Source organism: Dasypus novemcinctus, chromosome 14 (assembly GCF_030445035.2).
Source record: "Dasypus novemcinctus isolate mDasNov1 chromosome 14, mDasNov1.1.hap2, whole genome shotgun sequence".
Taxonomy (NCBI): domain Eukaryota; kingdom Metazoa; phylum Chordata; class Mammalia; order Cingulata; family Dasypodidae; genus Dasypus; species Dasypus novemcinctus.
In genome coordinates, this window is record NC_080686.1 from 29,344,173 (window position 1) to 29,369,294 (window position 25,122).

General features: G+C 37.5%; 1 protein-coding gene across 13 annotated transcripts in view; it reads left to right on the forward strand.

Moving 5' to 3' along the window:
- The window catches only part of SGK3 (serum/glucocorticoid regulated kinase family member 3), a 187,971-nt gene that overhangs the window by 108,099 nt on the left and 54,750 nt on the right, over positions 1 to 25,122 (forward strand). For 9 of the 13 annotated variants that reach the window (XM_004477797.5, XM_004477796.4, XM_058275595.1 and 6 more), the window contains 2 exons: positions 3,383 to 3,455; positions 22,971 to 23,046. In XM_004477797.5, coding sequence (XP_004477854.1) covers positions 3,383 to 3,455; positions 22,971 to 23,046 — 149 coding nt within the window. The remainder of the gene's footprint in view (positions 1 to 3,382; positions 3,456 to 22,970; positions 23,047 to 25,122) is intronic. The other 4 variants (XM_071207838.1, XM_071207841.1, XM_071207839.1 and 1 more) reach the window with 1 other exon arrangement.

Consider the following 25,122-nt stretch of genomic DNA (forward strand, 5'->3'; position numbering starts at 1 on the left):
CCATTACTAGAATAATAATAAGTCTGCTTTAGTCCATGGTTGTATTACCCCCTTATGTCTGTTCATTCCCCAATCTTGAAGACGTTGAGATGGTGATGCCTACTTTGCTTCTGATTGAGAGGGATCTTAGATCCCTTGGGGCAGATGGATGGAACTGTCTTGCTTGTAGTTGTAGATACTCTCTATGTTTTGGGGTGGGCATTGTTCATCATCATCCTTTTTGTTAGTTGTCTTGGGTGAGTCTGATAAACTGGAGAGCAGGTGTTCATCACAACTCTGCTGGGATTCAAGGCTCAACTGGCATATGAACAGCCGGAAGATTTAAGTCTCCAGGACATATATTTAATGGGTATAATGCTAATTATAGGTTCAAATAAAAAGGGCAGAAGAACCATGTGTAGGAAAATTATAGATGAGTCCAACTCTGATACATTGGGGAGATAGGTTATATATTCCAAGATAAGGACCAATGAGGTACCAATTTCTTGGGGTTGTCTGCCCTGCTTATAGTGTGTAGATGTCTCTAGAGCCCTCAGGAGCACCTGTTCTTGAGGCACTGTTTACGATGGCAGTCAGTGAGATCCTTCTCATTTGTATTTAATGTTTCCCACATTTGGTCAAGTTCTTTCTCCAAATCCATTGCTAGTTGGTGCTCGAAAATAATCCCTCAGTGCCAGGGAGGCTCATTCCTGAGAGTTTTGTCCCATGCTTGGAAGAAGGTAGTGTATGCTGAGTTTGGCTTAGAGAGAGACCATATTTGAGCACAAGGAGGCTTTCAGGAGGTAACACTTAGGCAATGTGTAATACTAAGCTAAGTTTCACTTTCACAAGAACAAGGTTCATAAGTACAACCATCAATGGCAAGGGCCTGGCATAATGATCCTTTCTCCTTCACAAGGCACTGCCTGTGTACTCTAGAGATTCTTGCCACTCTATGAGAGAATGGTGCAAGACTCCCCAGGATAGGAATTCAATATTCATTGGTTATTGTGTGGGTCTCCACGCACCAAGACAACACCCCATGACCACATGAACACATTCATATTCTACAGAGGTATGCCTCAGATAACACCCCTCCCTGCACATCCCCCTACCACTGATACCCCACACCAGAAATACACCCCAAAACAGTTGTAACCATTCTGCAATCCAAAACCTCCCCAAAAACAAAGCCAAAAATTAAAAAAAAAAGTTTTTCATTGTGCCTTTTATCACCATAATATGTATCTTTTATGTATATTGGCAATTTCTTCTGTATATGCCCCCAGTGTCTTTTTTTTTTTTTCTACTTTATTTTCCAAGCAGCTTCAAGTTATAGAAAAGTCACAGAAAATACAGGGAATTCCCATACCTCCCCCTCCCATGAGTATTCTTTAAAAGTACAGAAATCAGGATAGCCTGGCCTGGATTTCCCTAAGTTTGAAAACAGATCTCTTTGCCTATTCTCCTTTTAGAATAAAAGAAAAGACAGAAGTAGAATTTCTGTTCCATAGGCATTTTAATTATCAGCATAAACATGTTTTTACAGTTGTAGTTTTGCATTTTAAAACTTCTTATTATAGAAATTCTCAAACACATACATAAGTAGAAAGGATAGTACATGTACAGAAAATGATATAAGGTATCTTCCAGTTGCAGCAGTTACTGATAACATGACCAGTCCTTTTTCATTTCTGCCCCTAGCCAGCCCACCATAATTTTGATGCAAATCTCAGATATCATATTATTTCATCTGTAAATATTTTAGTATATATATCTCTAAAATGTAAGCATTCTTTAAAACACATGCATACATAATAGCATTATCACATCTAAAAATAGTTAATAATGCCTTGATATCTTAATATCAAATATCCAGTCAGTGTTTATCTGATTACTTGATAAGTCTTCCTTTGTTTGTTTTTGGTGCCACGGCTGGGGATTGAACCCTGGACCTCATATGTAGGAAGCCAGCGCTCAACCACTGAGCCACACTGGCACCCCTGAGTTGGTTTTTTCATTTGTTTCCTTGTTTTTTTTTGTTTTTTGTTTTTTTTTGTTTTGAGGAAGCACTGTGGACCAAACCTGGGACCTCCCATATGGGAAGCAGGCACTCACCCACTTGAGCCAAATCTGCTCCCCGATAAGTCTCTTATTAATCACTGTATTTCCCCCTCCATTTCTCTTTTCTTCCCTTTATACTTTTTTGTTGAAAGAAAACAGGGTCATTTGTCTACAGATTTTTCAATCCAGACTTTGCTGATAGCATCTCTGTGAAGTAGAGTGATTAATAAGTTCTTTTTAATTTGTATTTCTTTTTTGTTTTTTTTTTAAGATTCCACAAACACACACACCATTGTCTACTTTCTGTGTCCATTTGCTGTGTGTTCTTCTGCGTCCACTTGCATTGTCAGGAGGCACCAGGAAACATGCATCTCTTTTTTGTTGCGTCATCTTGCTGCGTCAGCTCTCCATGTGTGGCACCACTCCTGGGCAGGCTGCATTTTTTCATGCTGGGCGGCTCTCCTTGCAGGGCACACTCCTTGTGCATGGGGCTCCCCTACATGAGGGCGCCCCTGAGTGGCACGGCATTCCTTGCACACATCAGCACTGCGCATGGGCCAGCTCCACACAGGTCAGGAGGCCTGGGGTATTGAACCCTGGACCCTCCATATGGTAGGTAGATGCTCTGTCAGTTGAGCCACATCCGCTTTGCTTTGTATTTCTTGTTAGTTGGTAGTTAGATCTATAATTTTGGATTTTGGTGTGATTTTTGTCTTTTTATTTTTTATTTTTTGCCATCATTTATAGTAATTAAAATATAAACTGTTTTTATGACTTTAACTGTCCAAAATTTAATTTCTTTGTGACCAAGTTGTGCCTTTTCAGGTGACAAGCTAATCTGATACACAAATGAATTTGTATAGAAATGAAAGGAAGGCTAGAAAAGAGGGTGTTGAAAGCAAAATTCATCAGTTTTCTTAGAAAACTATTGTGAATCCATTCATGTAGAGAAGGTACAACATTTTCTCCTGAAGTAGAAAGTGGTGGATAACGTAGACAGTTACACACCAAGTTCTGATCTAAGCATATAGCTGTAAGATGAGTGCTAACATTTTCCATGTTTTACAGGTGCATCTACTGAGGCACAGAAATGTTAAGTGATTTGCCCAAGGTCACACAGATACTAAGTGTTTTATTGGGACAAAATAGGATTATTAGTCAATCTATGGTATTTTATTGGTATAATTTAATATTGTGGATATTAACATTTATGATTATTATAGTAAAATATGTTTTATGATAGATTTTCTTTAAAATCAAATTTGTTTGGTTTTGGTGCATGCATAACTAAAAGACTTAGAAAATTAAATTCATATGATGTTATTTTTTTAAATTCTAGTTAAAGAAACAGTTTCCTGCTATGGCCCTCAAGATTCCTGCCAAGAGAATATTTGGTGATAATTTTGATCCAGGTAAGCAATAATTTCATATACTAGCCATTAAGTGATAGTCTAAGTTTGAAGGAGTAGTTGACATAGTCTTTTTACTGTATATTATTTCAGGACTTTAAAAGGCGAATTGATCTCATGTTATATGAAAATAATCTCTCAGGAACACATTTATACTGTGTAGTAGGCATTGTTTTAAGCACATCATAAGTTTTGTTTTATTTGATGCTCACAGCAGCACCGTGAGGTGGGTATTAGTTTATCATCACTAGTTTGTAAGTAAGGAAACTTGAGGCACAGTTAGGGTAATTAATTTGCTTAGGATGACATGCAGGTCATAAGTGGCAGATTTGGAAGTTAAATTCACTCAATCTGGTTTCAGGTAAATCTATCAATTATTGAAGATAATTAGGGGTTACTTTTTCCAACTTTAAATTAGTAACTTGAAGGACATTCATTCTTACATGCAGTAAAATTTCTTAAAAATATACTCTGTACACCCTGCAGATCTGTGAATGGGATACCAAAAAAAAAAAATGTCCTATTATTCACCCTTGTACCTATTGATGCACAGGATCTCAGGAAACAGGAGCTTATTTGCCTGAAGCTTCAAGTCTGGAATTTTACCCTGAAATCTAAGAAATAAATCCAGGCCACAGATGGCTACTTACAGAAGTTCCATCAGAAGAGCCATCTCCTTAGGCCACTGGTGGATCCTGAGAAACTTGAGTACCTCCCTCTGCACTGTCTTACCTCCTCAACTCATTTCCTTGTACCTTAGAACCATTAAATCACGCCTCTGCTATTGTTGGTCACTACTCAAGATATAAGTTCTCAAATCATTTATCTTGACTGTGTAGACTCTAAACTTAGTATCATTCCTTTCCCTCTTAAACTTTTTCACTGTATCCTGTGGAATTCTGCCCAGGATTAACAACTCCTCATTACCCTCCATCTCTTTCATATTTCCTTAACATTCTTACTTTAATTAACGCATGACTTTTCCCCTCAGGCTGCTGGAAGCTCTTTTTTCTCTTACACTTTATGAACCTCAATTGGAGATTGTTCTCACTTCCCCTCTTAATACGTGGAATCTTCTTCTGTTGGGAGAATTTAGCACAAATCATTGTAACTGCTTATAGTAGGCTATAGATTTTATGAAGGTGAGGGCTATTTCTCTTTTCTTGATTTATAGGAACTGGCAAATACTAGGTTCTCAATAAATATGACTGAATCCATTAATAAAAAGAAGCAAGAAAAGATTGACTTGACACAGTAAAGCCAGATTTATACATACTGTAGAATTGGCCCATTTAGTTTTTGGTTTTGCTTTAGGTGTGGGGGGCCAGAAATTGAACCTGAGACCTCGTACATGGGAAACTAGCGCTCAACCTCTGTACCACATCGGCTTCCCTCGTTCTGTAATATTGATTCTCTAGGCCAGTGGCTTCTATACTCGTTTTGCTTTTTGTAGCAGAGTGCTTCTGTTTTTTTTCTTTGATTTAAAAAAAAAAACACAACAATTTATGGAAGAATACCATTCATACGTGGATATATGTAAACAATAAACGTATAGTAAAAGCTGTGAACTTAAAAAACAAACATGCGTAACATCGTACAGGACCGCCATACATCACCACACCACCACCACCTTGCATTCTTGTGAAACATTTGTTGCAAACCATGAAAGAGCATCATCAAACTATTAATACTAACTATAGTCCATATCTTACATTTGGTATAATTTTCCCCCAACCAACCCTATTATTTTTTTCGTTCATAAACCATATAGTTTATCTAAAGTGTACAATCAGTGGCATTTGATATAATCACCGAGTATTAGCAGAGCTCTTTTGTTCCTAGTGAAATCTTATGCAGGACTGTAATATAGGACAGATAAAAATGGAGCTACCTTTTTGGTGCAGCAGTGAAGTATCTCTGTGGAGCACAAGTTGAAAAACATGATTATGGACAATGGTCATAGTCAACATGTGGCCTTGAAGACATTTGAGAAAGGTGATATGATGTGAGACCCAACAGTGTATAGTGTATAATAATCACTGCAGAAAAAAGAGACTAGAGACTGGAAGAATGGTTATGAGGATATTCCAGTAGTCCTGGCATTCGATAATGAGAGCCTTGACTAGGGTAGAAGTGGGCTTAGGGTAGAAATGCAAAAAGGTTTCATGAAAAATCTATATGAAATCTTGGCAATTTTGTAGGTGAAAGAGAATCATAGAGAAAAGAATCAGCGATAACAGAAGTGTCAAGCCTAAGTGACAGAGAGAACCAATTTATTTCAGTGGCAGAAAGACATCTAAGAGGAATCACATTGCATCTTAGTAATAATATGAAACCAGAACTCAGATTGGAGTTCTGTAGAGCCCTTGGTTAAAACCCTTGAGACAGAATCATTTTATCAAGGGTAGAAGGCAAAGAGATAAAAGACCTGCAACATTGCTTCTTCATTGTTAAAGGCAAAGCCCCAGGCTGGATACCTTATGGTATTTCTTATTTTTTGTAGATTACTTGACACTAAAAGCAGAACAGTTTGCATATTTGTCCTGAGCATATTATGTATGACTTGGCAAATGATGAAATAGATTTGATGAAGTAGATCTCAGAAAACCCTGCATTTAGGTCAAATTTAAGTCATACGCTAAAATCCAAAGATTGATAACACACTGGTTTGTGTTAGGGCTTTGGGGAAACAGGCGGTCTCATAGTTTGCTGGTAGGAATGTGAAGTGGTACCATTCCATCAGAGGGGAATTTGGTACAATTTAGCAAAATTGTATATTCATTTTCACATTGGCCAACTAATCACATTTCTAGAAATCTATCCCAAAGATATATTGCATATAAGAGATGATGTACATAAAAGGCTATTTATTGTGACACTATTTTTATAGCCAAAACTGGAGACAATCCACATATCCTTCCTCCATTGGAATACAGTGCGGCTGTGAAAAGGAATGAGAAAGCTCTTTTTGTATTGCTATGAACTCCAGAATATATATAAGTGGAAAAAACAAGGGGCAGATGAGTATGTAAAGTGTCTATATTTTGTGTAGGAAAGGGGTTGGTATTCAAAAGGAAATGATGGAAGAATAAACCAAAAACTATTGAAACTGTTGACTCTAAGGAGGAGGGAGAGAATAAGGGAAGGAAAGAGGGATGGACCTTAGATGTTCCTAAATGAATATGAAAGTGTAGGTTAAGGCTAAATGATTTCCATGGTCCCTGCAGGTTCTAAATATCTTTTAATTGTGAATATAACCAGGTTGCTGTGGCCATCAGTAGCAGTACCAGGACTAAAACCCAATTTCTCTTCAAGTCAAAATCCAATGATTTTTTTCCTGCCCCATACTATTGAAAAAATCTCTTGGGTGATTTTTCTTGAAGCCCTGAAATAATAGGAAGAAATCTGTGTTGGTTACTTTTAGACTTACTCTGGAGACTAAAGCTTTTATTTTCTTTTTAAGCCTAAAGTACTTTTGAATTTTCTATTTTAAATTTCTTTTTAAGTACAACAAATTCACATATGTTTTTGTTTGGAGAAAATTAAAAAATATTTATCTCCAACTATAATTCTTAAAGACAATATGTGAGGTTTATATAAATTCTTTTTTTAAAAAAAAGATTTATTTTATTTATTCCTCTCCCCTTCCCCCCATTGTCTGCTGTGTGTTCTTTTGTATCCACTTGCATTATCCTGTGGCACAGGAAACTGTGTCTCTTTTTATTGCATCATCTTGCTGTGTCAGCTCTCTGTGTGTGCGGCACCACTACTCCTGGGCAGGCTGCACTTTTTCTTTTTTTTTTTTTAAGATTTATTTATTTATCTCCCACCTTGTCTGTTCTTCTTTGTCCACTTGTATTCTCGTCAGGCAGCACTGGTTTTCTGTGTCTCTTTTTGTTGCATCATCTTGCTGCATCAGCTCTCCATGTGTGCAGCACCACTCCTGGGCGGGCTGCGGTTTCACATGGGGCAGCTCTCCTTGTGCAAGAGCTACTCCTTACGTGGAGGAGGGGCACCCTTACGCGGGGACATCCCTGCTGGGACAGCACTCCTTGCACACAGCGGCACTGTGTGTGGGCCAGCTCACCACAGGAGCCAGGAGGCCCTGGGTATCGAACCCTTGGACCTCATGTGTGGTAGGCGGACTCTGTTGAGCCACATCCACTTCCCTGGGCTGCACTTTCTTCATGCAGGCAGCTCTCCTTGCGGGGCACTCTCCTTGCATGTGGGGGACGTCCCTGCGTGGCAGGGCATTCCTTGCACACGGCAGCAGCACTGCACATGGGCCAGCTTACCACATGGGTCAGGAGGCCCTGGGGATTGAACCCTGGACCCTCCATATGGTAGATGTACACTCTATCAATTGAGCCATGTCCACTTCCCAAAATTCTTGAAACTTATGGGCAAGTACACATTTTAGTCTTATCTGGAATTTTTTCAGATATTTGGTTGCTCAGTGTTGATCTATAAATTAAGCTAAAAATCACTCCTAAATTCCGACTCCTTATGTACTTCTTGTTTCAGTACTGACTTTTTTTCCTTTCTCTTTTATATAGGGCTTTCAAAGTTGTTTAAAATAAAGTCAGAAATAAAGTGGAAAGTCTACTAGCACTTAGTACAGCATGTGCTATAGCTCACTGAAGAAAGAAAATTCCTCTCTTCACAACTAGTCTCCAAAAGTGAAATGTACGTTCAATAAATATCCAGAAGACAATTTAAAGGTGTTTCCATACAATCATTATATTTTCTTTAGATATTCCAATGTATTCATTCATCTTTGTTCTTCTTCATATCTTTGATACCACAGATGTGTTGGTAAAATATGTTACTACATCCAGTTCCTGAGAAACAACTGTCTTTGAAGTACAGTTTTTAATGTAATCCTCACATATGCTTTACTGTCTAGTGACATGAAAAATGTCTTTGGAAGAGTTTTACGAGATACCTTTCTGAATTCTTCAAGAAATTCATAGTTGAATTAGAAAAAAAGTACCAAGTGTATCTGGACCCAAGAGACCAGTTCTAATTTATATTTGTTCTTTAGTAACCGTACCTTACATTAAAGAAATAGAAATAAACCTACATGACTAGAAATAACCCACAAAATTGATGACAAATATTATACATCAAAACCTTTAACTAGAAAAATAATGTCTTCCTGGGATGATTTTGGAAGTGTCCCTCCTCCTCTTTTTGGAAGTGTTTGAGGTATTGATATTTAGCCCGTTGCCTATGAGGAGCCCAGATATTGGTGTTGTTCACTTACTACTATGAAATAAGCAGTCATGTTGGGGAAGTTTTCATGCATCTTCTACTAGTGTATTAGTAGGTGGATTCATAGATCCTTCAAATAACAAACGTAGATTCTGCTTGGGGTTGTTGTCAATCGTAATTTGACAAATGAGAACACTGGGCAACATAATTGGAAGAGGTGTCCATCTGTGCTATGTTAGTAGACATATATGCGCAGTGCCGCAGTTACAGCAGCGTGTTTGTACAGAGGAGGAACTGCAGTTTTCCTCATGGCTTTCATCCCACTACTGTCTGTAGATTCCCAGAAGCTGTAGCCTCAAAATTTTCAGCAGTCGGGAGTTTGCTTAGCTTCTGGCTCAGCCTGTCACCCGTGGTGTGAGGCTGTGTATGAGCTCGCCAAAATGTGCACCACTTGAGTGAGTTTTGTCAAGGACTGGGGAGCAGAAATATCACCGGCAGCGTGTTATCAGCATCCCGTGTTGGATTGAATCGTCTTCACGGGTCTCTTCAGTGGCTTGATGAAGTCCTCACTCAGATGCGCTCCCCTCTGAAACCCCTACCGTCTCTTTCATAGTGCAGAAGTATTCTTGCGTTTATGTTATTAGTGGCTTGTTTTAATTTTAGAGAAACTTTCAGTACAGATACTGTGCGCTTACATGGAAAACAGATATTGCAACTTTTTTTTCCTCTCCATAATTATGACCAATACATTTGTATTTTGTGATGAATCTACATTTGCTTGTGTTCATGTTCATGTGGTTAACTCTCAAGTATCATGAAAACAGAAAAAGTGTCAGGACAGATGGCAGAGTTAGGTATTATGCCCCGGTGTAGAATGTGGCACTGATCATAACTGGAACATACTTTTGCCATATTGTCCCAACCCATTTTTTAAATTTATACATCACATGATGATACATTTTTTAATAGTTACGAGAGGGTATACAGTGAAAAGTAAGTCTTCCCTCCTACTATTGATCCTCCATACCCTGTACTTTTATCAGGTTCTTTGTCCTACCAGCTTTAAAAAAATATCGTTCATTGTTTTGCAGAACACATGATAAGGGCTTAAAGATACATTAAAAAAATATTTTATTTGCAGGAACACTAAGCCCTGCTCTAACAAGTAGTGTTCAGGAAAAGCAAAGTGAGACTTTTCTAAATGACATCGTAAAATTTACATTTAATACAGCTAAATGTTTGTCAGAGTAATGTGACTTCATTCAGTATATCTTTTGTAAAACATTTCTTTTAAAAATTATTGCAAACATCTGCTCTCCAATGTATGTCATTTACTCAAATTCTGTCATAAGTATTTCTTTATAGCTAGTGACAGTGCATGCTATGATTGCTGCTTTTGGTCACTGTTGCAAGAAGTTTGACAAGCATTAATCTTTTATTTTGCACTTTTGTGGGTGACTGTTTTTAGTGTAACCTTTGGTGAAACACACTCAAGTGACTTGGATTTAAATATTTGTCCTTATTTCCTCCATACCCCCTTTGTATGAACAAACACTGCAATTTAGAGATTACGTTTGTAGGAAGTTAGACTTTTTCTTTTGTTTTATTTTCAGTCTATATTGTATTATTCCAGAGTTCCAACATTTTAATTCCCCACAATTTTATGGATGATAGTAATGTTGAAAAACGTGTACTTAATCCTGTTGCTCTTGCTTGCTCCATCTTCCCATGTGGGGACCTGTGCACTGCAGGCATACGAGGCTCTTCGGTTGCTCTCCTGGGATGAGGCTCCTGGTCTGACACTTAAACAACTCAGAGGTGGATGTTGATGTTTTAAAAATACTCAGGTATCAAAGAAGAGGGTGCATTTACCATGCACACTCTTTTATTATCCATTTTACGTGGATAGTCTTCCAGAATGCAATTCTGAGATAGGAAAGACATGAAAACTCTAAAATATGGATTTCCTCAATCATGCTTACAGGCTGAAGGATTTAAAGAACTCTTAACCCCTCTTTTTAGGGAGCAGCTGATCTGATTTATTTATCAGAAGAAGTTGTATGTTCTGGTGCCTTTGGAAAGTATATGGAGCCATGTCATTCTTCTGCTTAAAAACGTTAGTTTGGTTTGACTTTATACTTTGCCTTTTGTGCCTTTAAGGGAAAAGAAGTATGTCTTTTGAGAAAAGTAGAATATGGTTGCTTTTATTTTCTCTTTCTTTTTTTTTTAAATAAATCAGTTTTATTGATTACAGTTCATCCACAGTATACAGTCAGTGGTATTTTATATAATTACATATTTGTGCATTTTCACTTCAGTCATTATTGGAGCATTTTCATTATTTCAATAATAATAATCAAAAAAAGACAATAATATTCTTCACCTATCTATGTCTCTATGCTTTCCCTGCTGTACATAGCTGTTATTTCTGGCTATTCTTGCACAATTATTTATTAAGCAGTTTTATTGAGATATATTCATATACCATACTATCTATCCAAAGTGTATAATCAATGGCTTTTAGTATAATCACGGTGTTGTACATTCATCACCACAAAAAATTTTAGTACATTTTCATTACTCCAAAAAATAGAAACTCCACACCCTTTAGCAGTCCTTCCCCAGCCCTACATAACTACTAATCTGCTTTCATTGTTATAAATTGATTTCTATTTACATTTTATATAAATGGAATTATATTAATATAATACGTGGTACTTTGTGTCTGGTTTCTTTCACTAAGCATGATTTTTTTGTCCGCTAGTAACATCTTGTATTAACATATATTTGTTCAGTGTCAAAGAAAAATGGTCTTATATATGCAGTTTTACCCGTGTTCATATTTCACATGGGTTTTACTATGCTGTATAGTTCCATGTTACATTTTTAGCTTTTCTTTTAGCCATATATATGATCTTAGACCTTCCCTTTAAACCACTTTCCTACCCCCATAATAATACTGCTAGTTACAAACATTATGTTGGGCTTTCATCTTTTCTGTTCATTCCCAAAGATTAACACAAATCATTTTTACCAATTCTGCACAAGTTAACCCTCAACGTTGCATTCTCTAACCTCATTCTGTTTTCTGGTGAACAATATTCAAGTTATTAACTCCTTGAGAGTACACAATATATTTAGTTCATAGTAGCACAGTCATTCAGTATGAGTCCTTTTGTATCTGGCTTGCTTCACTCCGTATAATGTCCTCCAGGTTCATTCGTGTAGCCATATGCTTTACAGCTTCATTTCTTCTTACAGCTGCATAATATTCCATCATGTGAATACACCACAGTTTGTTTATCCATTCATCGGTTGATGGAAACCTGGGTAGTTTCCACCTTTTGGCAATCATGAATAACACCATTCTGAACATAGGTGTGCAGATTTCTGTTCATGTCACTGCTCTCAGTTCTTCTGGGCATATACCTAGTAGTGGTATTGCCAGGTCACATGGCAAATCTATATTCACATTCCTTAGGAACTGCCAAACAGTCCTCCACAGTGGCTGTACTATTCTACATTCCCATCAACAGTAAATAAATGTTCTTATCTCTTCCGGTTCTTGGTCTTTCTAATAGTGGTCATTCTGATAGGTGTGAAATGATAGCTCATTGTACCTTTGATTTGCATTTCCCTATTCGCTAGAGATGCCGAACTTTTTTTCATGTGTTTTTTTGCCATTTGTATTTCTTCTTTAAACAAATATCTATTCAAGACTTTGCCCCTTTTTTAAAATTGGGTTGTTTGTCTTTTTATTGTTGAATTAGAGTATCTCTTTATATATCATGTATATTAAACCTTTATTGGATATGTGATTTTCATATATTTTCTCCCTTTCAGTCAGCTTCCTTTTCACCCTTTTGAAAAACTTCTGTGAGGTGCAAGTGTTTAATTTTGAGGAGGTTCCATTTATCTATTTTTTTTTCTTTTGTTTCTTATGTTTTTGGTATAAAGTCCAAGAAACTACCACCTACCACAAGGTCTTCAAAATGTTTCCCTACATTTTCTTCTAGTAGTTTTATGGTCCTGGCATTTATATTTAGGCCTTTTATCCATTTTGAGATGATTCCTGTATAGGGAGTGAGAGAGGGGTTCTCTTTTATATTTAATCTTCCAATCCATGAACATGGAATGTCTTTCCATTTGTTTAGGTCTACATTGGTTTCTTTTAGCATTGTTTTGTAGGTTTCTGCATATAGGTCCTGTACTACTTTTCTGCATATAGGTCCTGATTCCTAGGTACTTGAGTCTTTTTGTTGCTATTGTAAATGGAATTTTTCCCGATTTCCTCCTCAGATTGTTCAATAAAAGTGTACAGAAATAATACTGATATTTGTGTCTTGATCTTGTATCTTGCCACTTTGCTGAACTCATTTATTAGCTCAAGTAGTTTTGTCATGGACATTTCAGAATTTTCTAAATACAAAATCGTGTCATCCACAGATAGAGTTTTACTTCCTCTTTTCCATCTTGGATGCCTTTTTGTTTTCCTTGTCCAATTGTTTCAGCTAGAACTTCTAGCACCATGTTGAATAGCAGTGGTGACAGTGGGTATCCTTGTCTTGTTCCTTATCTTAGAGGGAAGTCTTTCAACTTTTCCCCATTGAGTATGATGTTGGCTTGAGTTTTTCATATATGCCTTTTACATATTGAGGAATTTCACTTCTATTCCCATCTTTCAGTGTGTTTTTAACAAGAAAGAATGCTTCATTTTGTCAAATTCCTTTTCTGCATCTATTGAGATGATCATGTGTTTTTTTCCTTCAATTTGCTAATGTGGTGTATTACATTAATTGATTTTCTTATATTGAACCAGCCTTGCATACCGGGAATAAACTCCACTTGGTCATGGTATATAATTCTCTTAATAAGCCGTTGGATTCTATTTGCAAGTATTTTGTTGAGAATTTTTGTATTTATGTTCGTTAGTGAGAGTGGTCTGCAATTTTCTTTTCTTCTAGTATCTTTATTTGGCTTTGGATTTAGGGTGATGTTGGCTTCCTAAAATATGTTGAGTAATTTTCCCTCTTCAGTTTTATGGAAGAGTTCAAACAGGATTGGTGGTAATTCTCGAAATGCTTGGTAGAATTAACCTGTGAAACCATCTGGGCCTGGACTTTTCTTATTTGGGAGATTTGTGATGAATGATTCAATCTCTTTTAAGTGTAATTGGTTAAGTTCTTATATTTCTTGTCGCATTATGTAGGTTGCTGTGCATTTCTAGGAATTTGTCCATTTCATCTAGGTTGTCTAGTTTGTTGGCATACATTTTCTCATAATATCCTCTTATGATCCCGTTTATTTCTGTGGGGTCAGTTGTAACTTACCTCCCTTTCATTTCTGCTTTTATTTATTTGCATCTTCTCTCTTTTTTTCTTCGTTAGTCTAGCTAAAGGTTGGTCAATTTTATTGATTTTCTCAAAGAACCAGCTTTTGGTTTTGTTGATTTTCTCTGTTGTTTTTGTTCTCAATTTCATTCATTTCTGCTCTAATATTTATTATTTTTTCCTTCTGCTTTTTTGGGGATTGGTTTATTGTTCTTTTTCTAGTTTCTCCAGTTGATCAGTTTTATTTTTTATCTTAGCTCTTTCTTCTTTTTTAATATAGGCATTTAGAGCTATAAATTTCCCTCTCAGGACTGCTTTTGCTGTATTCCATAAATTTTGATAAGTTGTATTCTCCTTTCATTTGTCTCAATATGTTTACTATTTTCACTTACGGTTTCTTCTTTGACCCACTGATTATTTAGCAGTTTATTGTTCAGCCTCCACACATTTGAGAGTTTACTTCCTTTCTGACTATTACTGATGTTCAGTTTCATTCCACTATGATATGAAAAGGTTCTTTGTATAATTTCAGTCTATTTATTGAGCCCTGTCTAGTGACCTAACATGTGGTCTGTCCTGAAGAAAGATCCATGAGCACTTGAGAAGAACGTATAACCTGGTGAGTTTGGGTGCATTGTTCTGTATAGGTCTAACTCGTTTATCATATTGTTTAAATTCTCTGTTCTGTCTAATTGTTCTATGAACAATTGTTCTATGAAATGAGTGGAGTGTTGAAGTCTTCAATGATAATTGTAGAGATATCTATTTCTTCCTTCAGTTTTGCCTCATATATTCAGGTGTACCCTGGTTTGGTGCATAGATATTTATGACTGTTATATTGTCCTGGTGGATTGTCCCTTTTATTAATATATGATGGCCTTCTATATCCCTTATAACTTTTTTTTCATTTAAAGTCTGTTTTGTTCAATATTAGAATAGCTACCCCTTCTCTTTTTTGGTTACTCTTTGCATGGAGTATCTTTTTTCCAACCTTTTACTTTCAGCCAGTGTATATCCTTGGTCTAAGGTGAGTTTCTTGTAAGCAGCATGTGGATGTCTCATGTTTTTTTATCCATTCTGTCAGCCTGTATCTTTTGATTGGGGAATTTAATCCATTCACATCTCAATGATATTACTGTAAATACATTATTTACTTCTACCATTTTATTCTTTGGTTTTCATATGTCATATCATATTTTTGTCTGTATTTTTACTCTTTTGGTTATCCTTTCTGCTATTCATTCTTCTGTACTCTCTTCTAGGTCTCTCTCTCCTGTCTTTTCTTTCTTGCTCTTTTAATATTTCCTATACAGCTGGATTCATTTTTACAAACTCTTAGTTTCTATTTGTTTGTGAATATTTTATACTCATCTTCATATTTGAAGGCCAATTTTGCTGGATAAAGAATTGTCAGCTGGCAGTTTTTCTCTTTCAGTATCCTAATTGTATCATACCACTGTCTTCTCACCTCCATGATTTCTGATGAGAAATCTGTGCTAAGTCTTACTGGGCGTCCCTTGCCTGTGATGGTTTGCTTCTCCCTTGCTGCTCTGAGAATTTTCTCTTTATCTTTGACATTTGACATTCTGAGTAGTATGTGTCTTGGAATAGATCTATTCATATTTATTTTGATTGGGGTATGTCCTTCTTGGACATGTAAGTTCATTTCTTGTGTGAGAGTTGGGGGATTTTCTGCTATTATTTCCTCAAATACTCTTTCTGCCCCTTTTCCCTTTTCTTCTAGATCCCCCATGACACATTTGTTTTTGTGTTTCATGTTGTCATTCTACTCTCTGAGGACCTGCTCAATTCCATTCTTTTCTCTCTGTGTTCTTTTCTTTCTTAAATTTTAGCTCTTCTGTCTTTGGTATCACTCTTTCTTTCTGTTGTCATTTTGAGTCTGCTGTTGTATGCTTCTAATGTGTTTTTGAACACACCTATTGTGTTCTTCATTCCCGTGAGCTCTGTTACTTTTCTGTTCAGGATTTCAAATTCTTCTTTGAGCTCACTTAATGTCTTCTTGATGTTGTTTATCTCTTTAGCCATATTGTCTTTCAACTCATTAATTTGATTTCGGAAATTTGTGCACATCTCGCTAATTCTCTCAAATCCTGCGTCTTTTCTGTGGCTTTGATATATTCCTTTTCTTGGATCATGTCTTCTATTTTCTTAGTATAGCTCATAAATTTTTGCTGATGTCTAGGCATCTGATTAGGATGTAGTATACTCAGATGCTCCATTTCTTTCTTTTTTTGTAATGATTTAGTGGCAGGAGATGTGTGTTAAACACTGCTCTTTGATTCTTTTTTTTTTTTTTAAGATTTATTTATTTCATTTATTTCTCTCCCCCACTCCACCCCAGTTGTCTCTTCTCTGTGTCTATTTGCTGCATCTTGTTTCTTTGTCCACTTCTGTTGTCAGTGGCACAGGAATCTGTGTCTCTTTTTGTTGTGTCATCTTGCTGCATCAGCTCTCCGTGTGGGTGGCACCATAATTAGGTAGGCTGCACTTTCTTTCGCACTGGGTGGCTCTCCTTATGGGGTGCACTCCTTGTGCGTGAGGCTCCCCTACATGGGGGACACCCCTGTATGGCAGGGCATTCCTTGCGCACATCAGCACTGCGCATGGGCCAGCTCCACACGGGTCAAGGAGGCCCGGGATTTGAACCGCGGACCTCCCATGTGGTAGATGGACGCCCCAACCACTGGGCCAAGTCTGTTTCCCAGCTCTTTGATTCTTGACTTGACCTGGAGCATTAGTGTTGTCCCTGCTAGTTGCTCAAAACTGGGCTCTGAAGACAGTAATTGGTTGCTCAGCCGTTTCCTAGGGCCTTGGGGAGAGAGGCTATAAAGACTGGGAAAAAATCTTTCTTATTTTTAATTTTCTTATATGCACTTCCTAGGTCTGCCAACAGATGGCGCTCTTTGGGACTCCTCTTTGTTCAGTGCCTAGTCGGAGTGTTTTTGTGGCAACGCAGATTCTGATCAACATGATAAAGGTTCCTGCCTGGAGGCTAAGAGCCTTGTAATTCACACTTTGTCAGAGACAGTTCTCCAGCCTTCTCTGACAGTCCCCTCCTTTTTTTCCAGAGAGAAAATATTTCCACTCCCCTCTGAGCCCTCAGCAATCAGTCCCGGTTAGTAGAGAAGATGATTTGGAGGGCCGTATGTTTCAAACCTCTAGCTGGAACCCAAGGTTAATAATGGCGCAGCTCCACCTGGCCTGGAAGAGCTCCAGGGACACAGCAGACAAATTTGTGGGTCAGAAACTGAATTAGCCTTAGACTCTGTCCCTCTTTTTCCCCTTTCCTGGGGTGGTGGATCCCGGGAGCCCCTTTTGTCTGTAGCCACCGGCCCAGAGGACTAAGTATTCTAAAGTGTCTTTCCTGTTGGGGGGGAGGGTGCCAGGAGCAGCAGCCACTGGTTTCAACTACAGTTCAGTCGTTGTGATTCCCCTCCTTTTTTCCTCTCTTCTCTGGGCAGTGTCCAGCCTTTGCCTGGTGTACTAAATCCTAAAAGATGTTTTTCCAGGCTGTTTCAGCCTCCCTGCTAGCTACTTCTCTGGAGGAGAAGAGAGTTCCCTTGTCTTTTTAGGTCTCCATTTTCCCAGAAGTCTCATCACATTTATCTTTTTACACTTTTGGTATCCTTTCTGCTATTCTTTCTTCTATATTCTCCTTCAAGCCTCTCTCTCTCTCTCTCTCTCTCTCTCTCTCTCTCTCTCTTTTGTCTTTTTCTTACAGACCGTAACACTTCCTTTAATATTTCCTGCACAGCTGGATTCTTTTTTGTGAATTAACTCTTAGTTTCTATTTTTTTATGAATATTTTAAACTTACCTTCATATTTGAAAGACAGTTTTACTGGATAATGAATTCTCAGCCAGCATTTTCTCTCTTTCAGTATCCTAATTATATCCTATCATTGTCTTTACACCTCCATGTTTTCTGATGGAAAATCCACACTAAGTCTTGCTGGGTATCTCTTATATGTGATGGTTTGCTTCTCTTTTCCTGCTCCCAGAATTTTCTTCCCACCCCACCAGGATGGTGCCCTTGTCTGCTTGTTAATTGTTTTTGCTCATTGTGCTCATTGTCTGCTTTTACTTTAGGAGGCACTGGAACCTAGAACATCCCATGTGGGAGGCAGGATAAAGGCAGGTACTTTATCTTTGAAATTTGACGTTCTGTGTAGTATGTGTCTTGGAGTAAGTCTATTTGCATTTATTCTGATTGAGGTACACTGAGATTCTTGGACTTGTGAGTTCATTTCTTTCATGAGAGTTTGGACATTTTCAGCTATTATTTCTTCAAATACTCTTTCTGCATCCTTTTCCCTTCTCTTTCAGAAACTCCCATGACACATTTCTTTTTGGGTTCATGTTATTCAATTCCCTGAGCCTCTGCTCAATTGTTGCCATTCTTTTCTCTCTCTGTTCTTTTCAGTTTCAGCTATTTTGTCTTCTGTATCACTTATTCTTTCTTCTGTCATTTCGAGTATGCTGTTGTATGCTTCTAATATGGTTTTTTGTTTGTTTATTTCTCTCCCCTTCTGCCTCTGTTGTCTGCTCTCTGTGTCCAATTGCTGTGTGTTCTTCTGTGTCTTCTTGCACTCTTGACACGCAGCACTGGGAATCTGTGTCTCTTTTTGTTACGTCATCTTGCTGCATCAGCTCTCCGTGTCTGCAGCACCGCTCCTGGGTGGGCTGCGCTTTTTTCATACGGGACAGCTCTCCTTGCAGGGTGCACTTCTAGTGTGTGGGTCCCCCCTACGTAGTGGGCACCCCTGCATATCAAGGCATTCCTTGAGTGCGACAGCACTGCCCATGGGCCAGCTCACCACATGGGTCAGGAGGCCCTGGGTATTGAACCCCGGACCTCCTATATGGTAGGCAGATGCAGCAGCAGCAGATGCGCTATATTTGAGCCTCATCTGCTTCTCTCTAATGTGGTTTTGATCTCCCCTAGTATGTCTTTCATTCCCATTAACTCTGTTAATTTCCTATTCAGGATTTCAAATTCTTCGTGCTTAATCTGTCTTCTTCATGTCCTTTATCTCTTTAGCCATATTGTCTTTCAGTTCATTAATTTGATTTTAGAAATTTGGGTGCATCTCATTGATTATTTGTCTCAAATCCTGCCTGTCTTCTGGGGCTTTGATATTTTCTTTATCTTGGGCCATTTCTTCCATTTTCTTAGTATGGCTTGTAAGTTTTTGTTGCTGTCTAGGCATCTGATTAGGAAGGTGAGTTTATTCAGATGCTCAATTTCACTCTCTTTCATAGGGATTTAGTGGCAGAAGGTTGTGTATTACTGCTGTTCTTTGATTCTTGGTTCAACCAGTTCTGGGTCTTTAGGATTGTCCCTGTTGGTTGCTCAAATCTGGGCCCTGGACCCAGTAATGGGTTGCAGACCTGTTTCCTAGGTCCTTGGGGAGCGAGGCTGTAAAGGCCAGGAAAAGCCTCACTTACTTTTAATTTCCTCACATACACTTCCTTGGCCTACTCATAGATGGCACTCTTTGCCAGCCCTCTTAGTTCAATGCCTGGTCCGAGTGTGTTTGCTGCAGTATGGACTGGTTCGTGGGATAGAGGATCCTGCCTTCAGGCTAAGAGCCTTTATTCAAACTTTTTCAGGGGCAGTTCTCCAGCCTTTGCCAGTAGCCCCTTCCCTTTTTGCAGGTAGGAAATATTTCCACTGCCCTCTGTGTCCTCAACAACCAGTCCCATTCAGTGCAGAGGGAGAGTGAGAGGACTGGATCACTTCAGTCCTTTTCTAGCTCCCAGGGCAATCAGTCATTGTTGCAGCCCCACCCAGCCTGGAAGGCTCCCGGGACTCAAGGCCAAGGTTGTAAGTCAAAAGCTGAGTCAGCCTTAGGCTCTGTCTCTCTCTCTCTCTCCTCTTTCCTGGAGAGGTGAAGTCCTGGGACTTTGTCAGGAGGCCTGGAAATTCAAGAGTCTACAGGGTGGGCGAGGATGCTGACAACTGCAGCTGCAGCTTTGAACTCAAAATTTTGCCATCACGATTCTTTTCCTTTGCCACTCTCTCTTGGGCGGTATCTAGCCTTCCCCTGGTATCCCAAACACTAGAAGATTTTTTTCTAGGCCATTTCTGCCTGTCCTTTAGCTGTTTTTCTGGGAAAGAAAAACATCTTGCGTCTTTCTAGTCCACCATCTTCCTGGAAGTCTCGCTTTTGTTTTCTGTGATGTTATATATTGCTTTTACTAAGTACAGCCAATAGATGGTATAATTCTTTCAAATGAAGTGCCATGTGTGTTTCATAGTTCTTATTTGGGTAAAAGGAATCCTTTTTGAAAACCACCTCAGTCTTAAACATAAGTGTTATAGGACATGCATTCTCAGAAGGGGATTATTTTCTTAGTGATAGAACATAGCTATTTTCATCATTCTTTTTCTTTCCAGGCTCATGGAAAAATATTGAGGACAACTTGGTAGAAAAAGTCATCCAAATTGAATAACATAACATGTAATCAACCTCAGTAAGCTCGAACTAGTGAAAACTATTGAATTGCTTTTATCCATGTTTTCAATTGAATTTATTAAAAGTTTCCTTTATTTAGAGATCAGTATTCCTGTCACACCCTTTAAGTTAGCATGGTTTTATGTGGTTGGCCTCTTCTTTGTTTTCCCTAAGGCGCTGTGTCTCATAAATGACAGTCCTGAAGTTAAAAACCCTTAAGTATTTCATGGAGAAGTGTAAGCCTGTTGTGTTGCCTAGAAGTTGTCAATTCCACAGCTCTGAATTTTAAATGAAAACTTTATTCATTTTAGCTGTTCATATAATCTAATCCCTGAGGATGCCCATTTATGCATGGATGGGAAATAAAAATTGCCAGTAGGATAAAATAATCTAAGTGAAGTGCTAGCCAATGAAAGGAAAGCAACTCTGAAATCATTTCAGATAATTACAGTTTTATGGATTTTTTTAAATCTCTAGAATGGTTTATGATCAAATTTATGAAAATGTCAGTTTCACTAGAATTAAAATAATCATACTATGTAGAATGTACAACATATGTCAGCTGAAAAGACAGAATTTGAGAATAATAAAATTGTAACCAGTTTGGTAAATGCAAAAAAAAAAAAGGAAAAGGATCAAAGTGGATCTCAGTAATAAAGCAACAAGAAATGTTGATTGGATAAAAGCAGAATTCGAGTGGTGTATTTAACTAATATGTCTACATGGTAAAAATATCATGGCCTGGTTGGTATTGCTGGCTAAAGTTTTTGAATGTAAAATAGTAGATTTATTACTGATCTACTGAAACTAAGTATACTTTTCCTTTGAGAAAATTTAAAATAAAGATGTCAATCAGAAATGAAAAGTTTAGTAGCAGTTACCATAGGTCTATAGCAACAGAATTTTGTGTACAGGAAGTTTTTCTCCCCATTAACAGGTAGTGCTTCTTAACACTAGCTTGTACTAGCTATAATGAAATTCCAGTGAGGTAAAAAAAATCCCAAGTTCACTATAAAGAAAGAAATCTTTTAGCATCAGAATTCCCATTCTAACACGCTGGAGATGATGTTGCTTTGATTTATTCAAAAGGTATCTGATTAAATGGGTTAATTTATAAGGGACAGCTGAAGAAAGTGGTTGGGCAAGAGATTTTCTTTCTAACTTGGTTGGTTTGCATTTTAAATTCACTTATTTTAAAATTGGGTAGGATTTGTAATCATAAATACTGAATGTTTCTGTGCCTTCCCATGTTCTCTTGAAATGATATTTCATATGCAGATAATAAAAACCAAACCATTGACTACACCGCAGTTCTGCTTATTTTACTTGTTCTGCCCCTGTTTGTTATAGAAAATGAAATTCTAGCAACATGATTCAATTCTGTTATCTTCTTGACACTTATAAAATGTATTTGTTTTTTGCTATACTGTGTTTTTCAAAGCATAACTCTTAACTCCTTGTTTTTGCATATTGCTTGCTAATCTTTAATAAACTTTGAAATCTTAAAGAAAAACTTAGCTAAGTAGAAATCAATTTACTAAACCAAAAGTCATTGTTTACAGGTTTTTATCCAAACATTTCACTGCCAGGAAACACGTTCTCAATTCTCCTTGTGTCTTTAACTTTAGAGTATTATTTCCTAAGATTTAGGAGCAACAATAATAATAACACAACAAAACAATAATAGCTAATAATTGCACCCTTACTATGTGCTAGATATTCTGTTACGCATGTATATACATCATCTCATTTAACCCTGTAATAGCATTATGAGGTATAAATACTGTTAATTCTCATTTTACAAGTAAGGATTTAAGTTTTGGAAAGGTTCCACATTATATAGCTGAATATATAGCTGAGGCAAAATATTTGAATAAAGTTTTCTGACTCCAAGAAACCTCTATGCTAATGTTTATAGTTAAACTACTGTTGGGTGAGGCTCAGTTATCAACAGATAAAAGACTTTGAAGATGCTGGAAATTGTTTGTTTGGAGAGGATACCAGTGCATTTTTCAAAGGGTTTTAACAGCAAAACTAAAACCAGAATTTTGGAGATTCTTGGTTAACCAATTAATCACCATTTCACATTTGCAAAGGATTTCCATTCTCGTTTTCGTTTTTTATTCATATGGTTTTCTAGTCATCAGTGGCATAGTGTTAAATTTTATTCATTGCCTGGTAGTAAGTACATGAGGGATTGGAAAAGTAAAGTGCCTTTCCCCATTTTGTAGTTAAGTCAGTTTAGAATCTAAATAGGCAATTTCGTGGGATTTTCTTTGGGAAGCTCTGTTATATGCTTTATTTTAATTGTTTAATCATTGTATACATAGATTAAAAATATTTATTTCTAAGAATTTATTCTTCTTTATATGCCAAGAAACATTAGTTAAGAAATAGCATCTAAATCAGAATTTGCTACATTGTGCCTGGCTATTCTTCTATAACTGCACTGATGATAATTATATAATCTGACATAATATGTTTATGTCTCAACAGATTTTATTAAACAAAGAAGAGCAGGACTGAATGAATTCATTCAGAACTTAGTTAGGTATCCAGAGCTTTATAACCAGTAAGTATTATGTTCTAAAGAGGCACTGAAACCAAATTTAAGAAGATTGAATAAGCTACTGATAAAAATTTTATACATTTTGTGGCATGGTATGTTCTATATATGCTTATAAAATCTTCCTCGAGCATTTTTCCTCTGATATTCTTAATCTCGTTTCCTCTCTATCAGCTTAAGGTTCCAGTTTTCTTCCATCTTTTTGTTTTTGCATTGGTTTTGTAGATTAGACTTGAAAGGAATTTGCATATTACAGTTAAAACATTTTACAAATTATTTGATGTTATATGTAGCCATACATTCACAAAAAGCACTCATTAAGGAGCTGCTGTGTACATAGGGAACACAAAGGTAAATGAGCAGCATACCTGCCTGCCAGGGGCATGCACTCCCAGTCCACTGGGAGAGAAGGGCGTCAAAGTACGTAATTGAAGCTAGGTAGGTGTTTCAATAGAGGCACCAGAGGATAATACTGAAAAAAGTGACCAACTCTCCTTGGGATGGTCAAGGAAGGACTATGTGTAGTTGTTCAAGAGAGAAGATAGAACATTCCAGACAAAGAATAGTCCTTGTAACAGAGTTCACAAAAAGCCTGGCACATTAAGGACATATAAGTATTACCATTTCATGGTGACTGGGACACAGAGTAGGGCTTTGGGAAGGAGATGAGGCTGAAGGAGTTGGCAAGGTCAGACACACATGCCCCCACTTCTCGTGCCACCCGGGGCATCAACCCAGATGCAGCTTCGTAGGCCTTGCTCAGTGCAGCATTCCAGGCTGCTGCTTTTGGGGAATGTGCTTTCCTAGGCCTATCCGTGCCTGGGGATGAGATGAAACTTTCTTCTCTAGGCCTGAGCTCTCAATGAGGGAATGAAGGTGGGTCGTGTCAAAAATACCTGGGGACACACAGCACATCCATGGTTTGGGTAATGTTTTAATTTTTGTATTTCGTAGTTGGCTTATGGATATTCATTAATTTTTGTGATTTGTAATTTAAATATGTGTTGCATATGTTATTTTGTATATATGAAGTATTTTATCCTAAAAAGAAATAAGGAGGATAAAGTGAGATTAGGGTAAACTATCTGGAAGCTTTTTTAGAGCTCACTCATCTATTTGTAAATGTGTAAAGATTTACTTTTGGGTAGAAGTCGTTCATTATCACATTGTTGGAGGATATATTTGAGTAATTGTTCTAAAAACAACAATTAGTATTGGTCCTTTGACTTAGATTTGAAATGTACTAACTCTGGGCCTGTTTTTTTTTTAAACTATAAAATGAGTTCATTGTATTTACCTCACAGTGTATAAAACCTTTTTAAGTAAGGTAAAATATAAAGATGCCTACAGTTCTTGGAAGGTATCAGGTGCCCAACATGTTGGCTGCCTCTCAATGCTGTCATTCAGGCTACCGAGGTAGTAAATACTGGAAGTACATCTCTTCCAAAACCAGGTCTCTTGCCCAGAGCTGTGGACAGCCTGATGCCCCGGGGGCGCCTGGGATCTCCGTGAGGAGATACTGCAGTGCAGAGTTGGTTTCTTTCCATTTGGAGCCTCCAGCAAGTGGTGGACGGGCACGGAATTGAGGAGGATCTTTGAGCCCAGACTATGTTTGGTCTGTTCCTGAGTAAAGAACCTTTTATTATTTAGCTCCTTATATGAATTTTAAAAAAACCTTATTTTTTAAAGCAGTATGCCCTTTCCCTAGGCAAGTTCTGTACTACCTTCGGCTTTGATTTACCCTTTTAACCTCTTAAGTTTTTCTGTTTGCATTTGAGAATACTTTCAATTGGCATACCTCTGACTGCTTTGAAATATAATTCATACGTTCAGAACTGGAATCTCTCTCTTCCTTTGATAGAGCCTAGCATGGGATTAGTATTTAATAAATGGTGGTGGTTGTTATTACTCCTGGGATTTTGAACAGTGTTACTCAAACCTCGAACACTATTAAACATTAAATCAGGATCTAGGGGTGTAGTATTATAAAGATTTTACATTTTGCTTTAAAAATTCAGCTAAAAAGTTTCATGTTTTTAAATTGCCAGTGTTTTAAAAACTGCTATAAATGCACAATTCTTA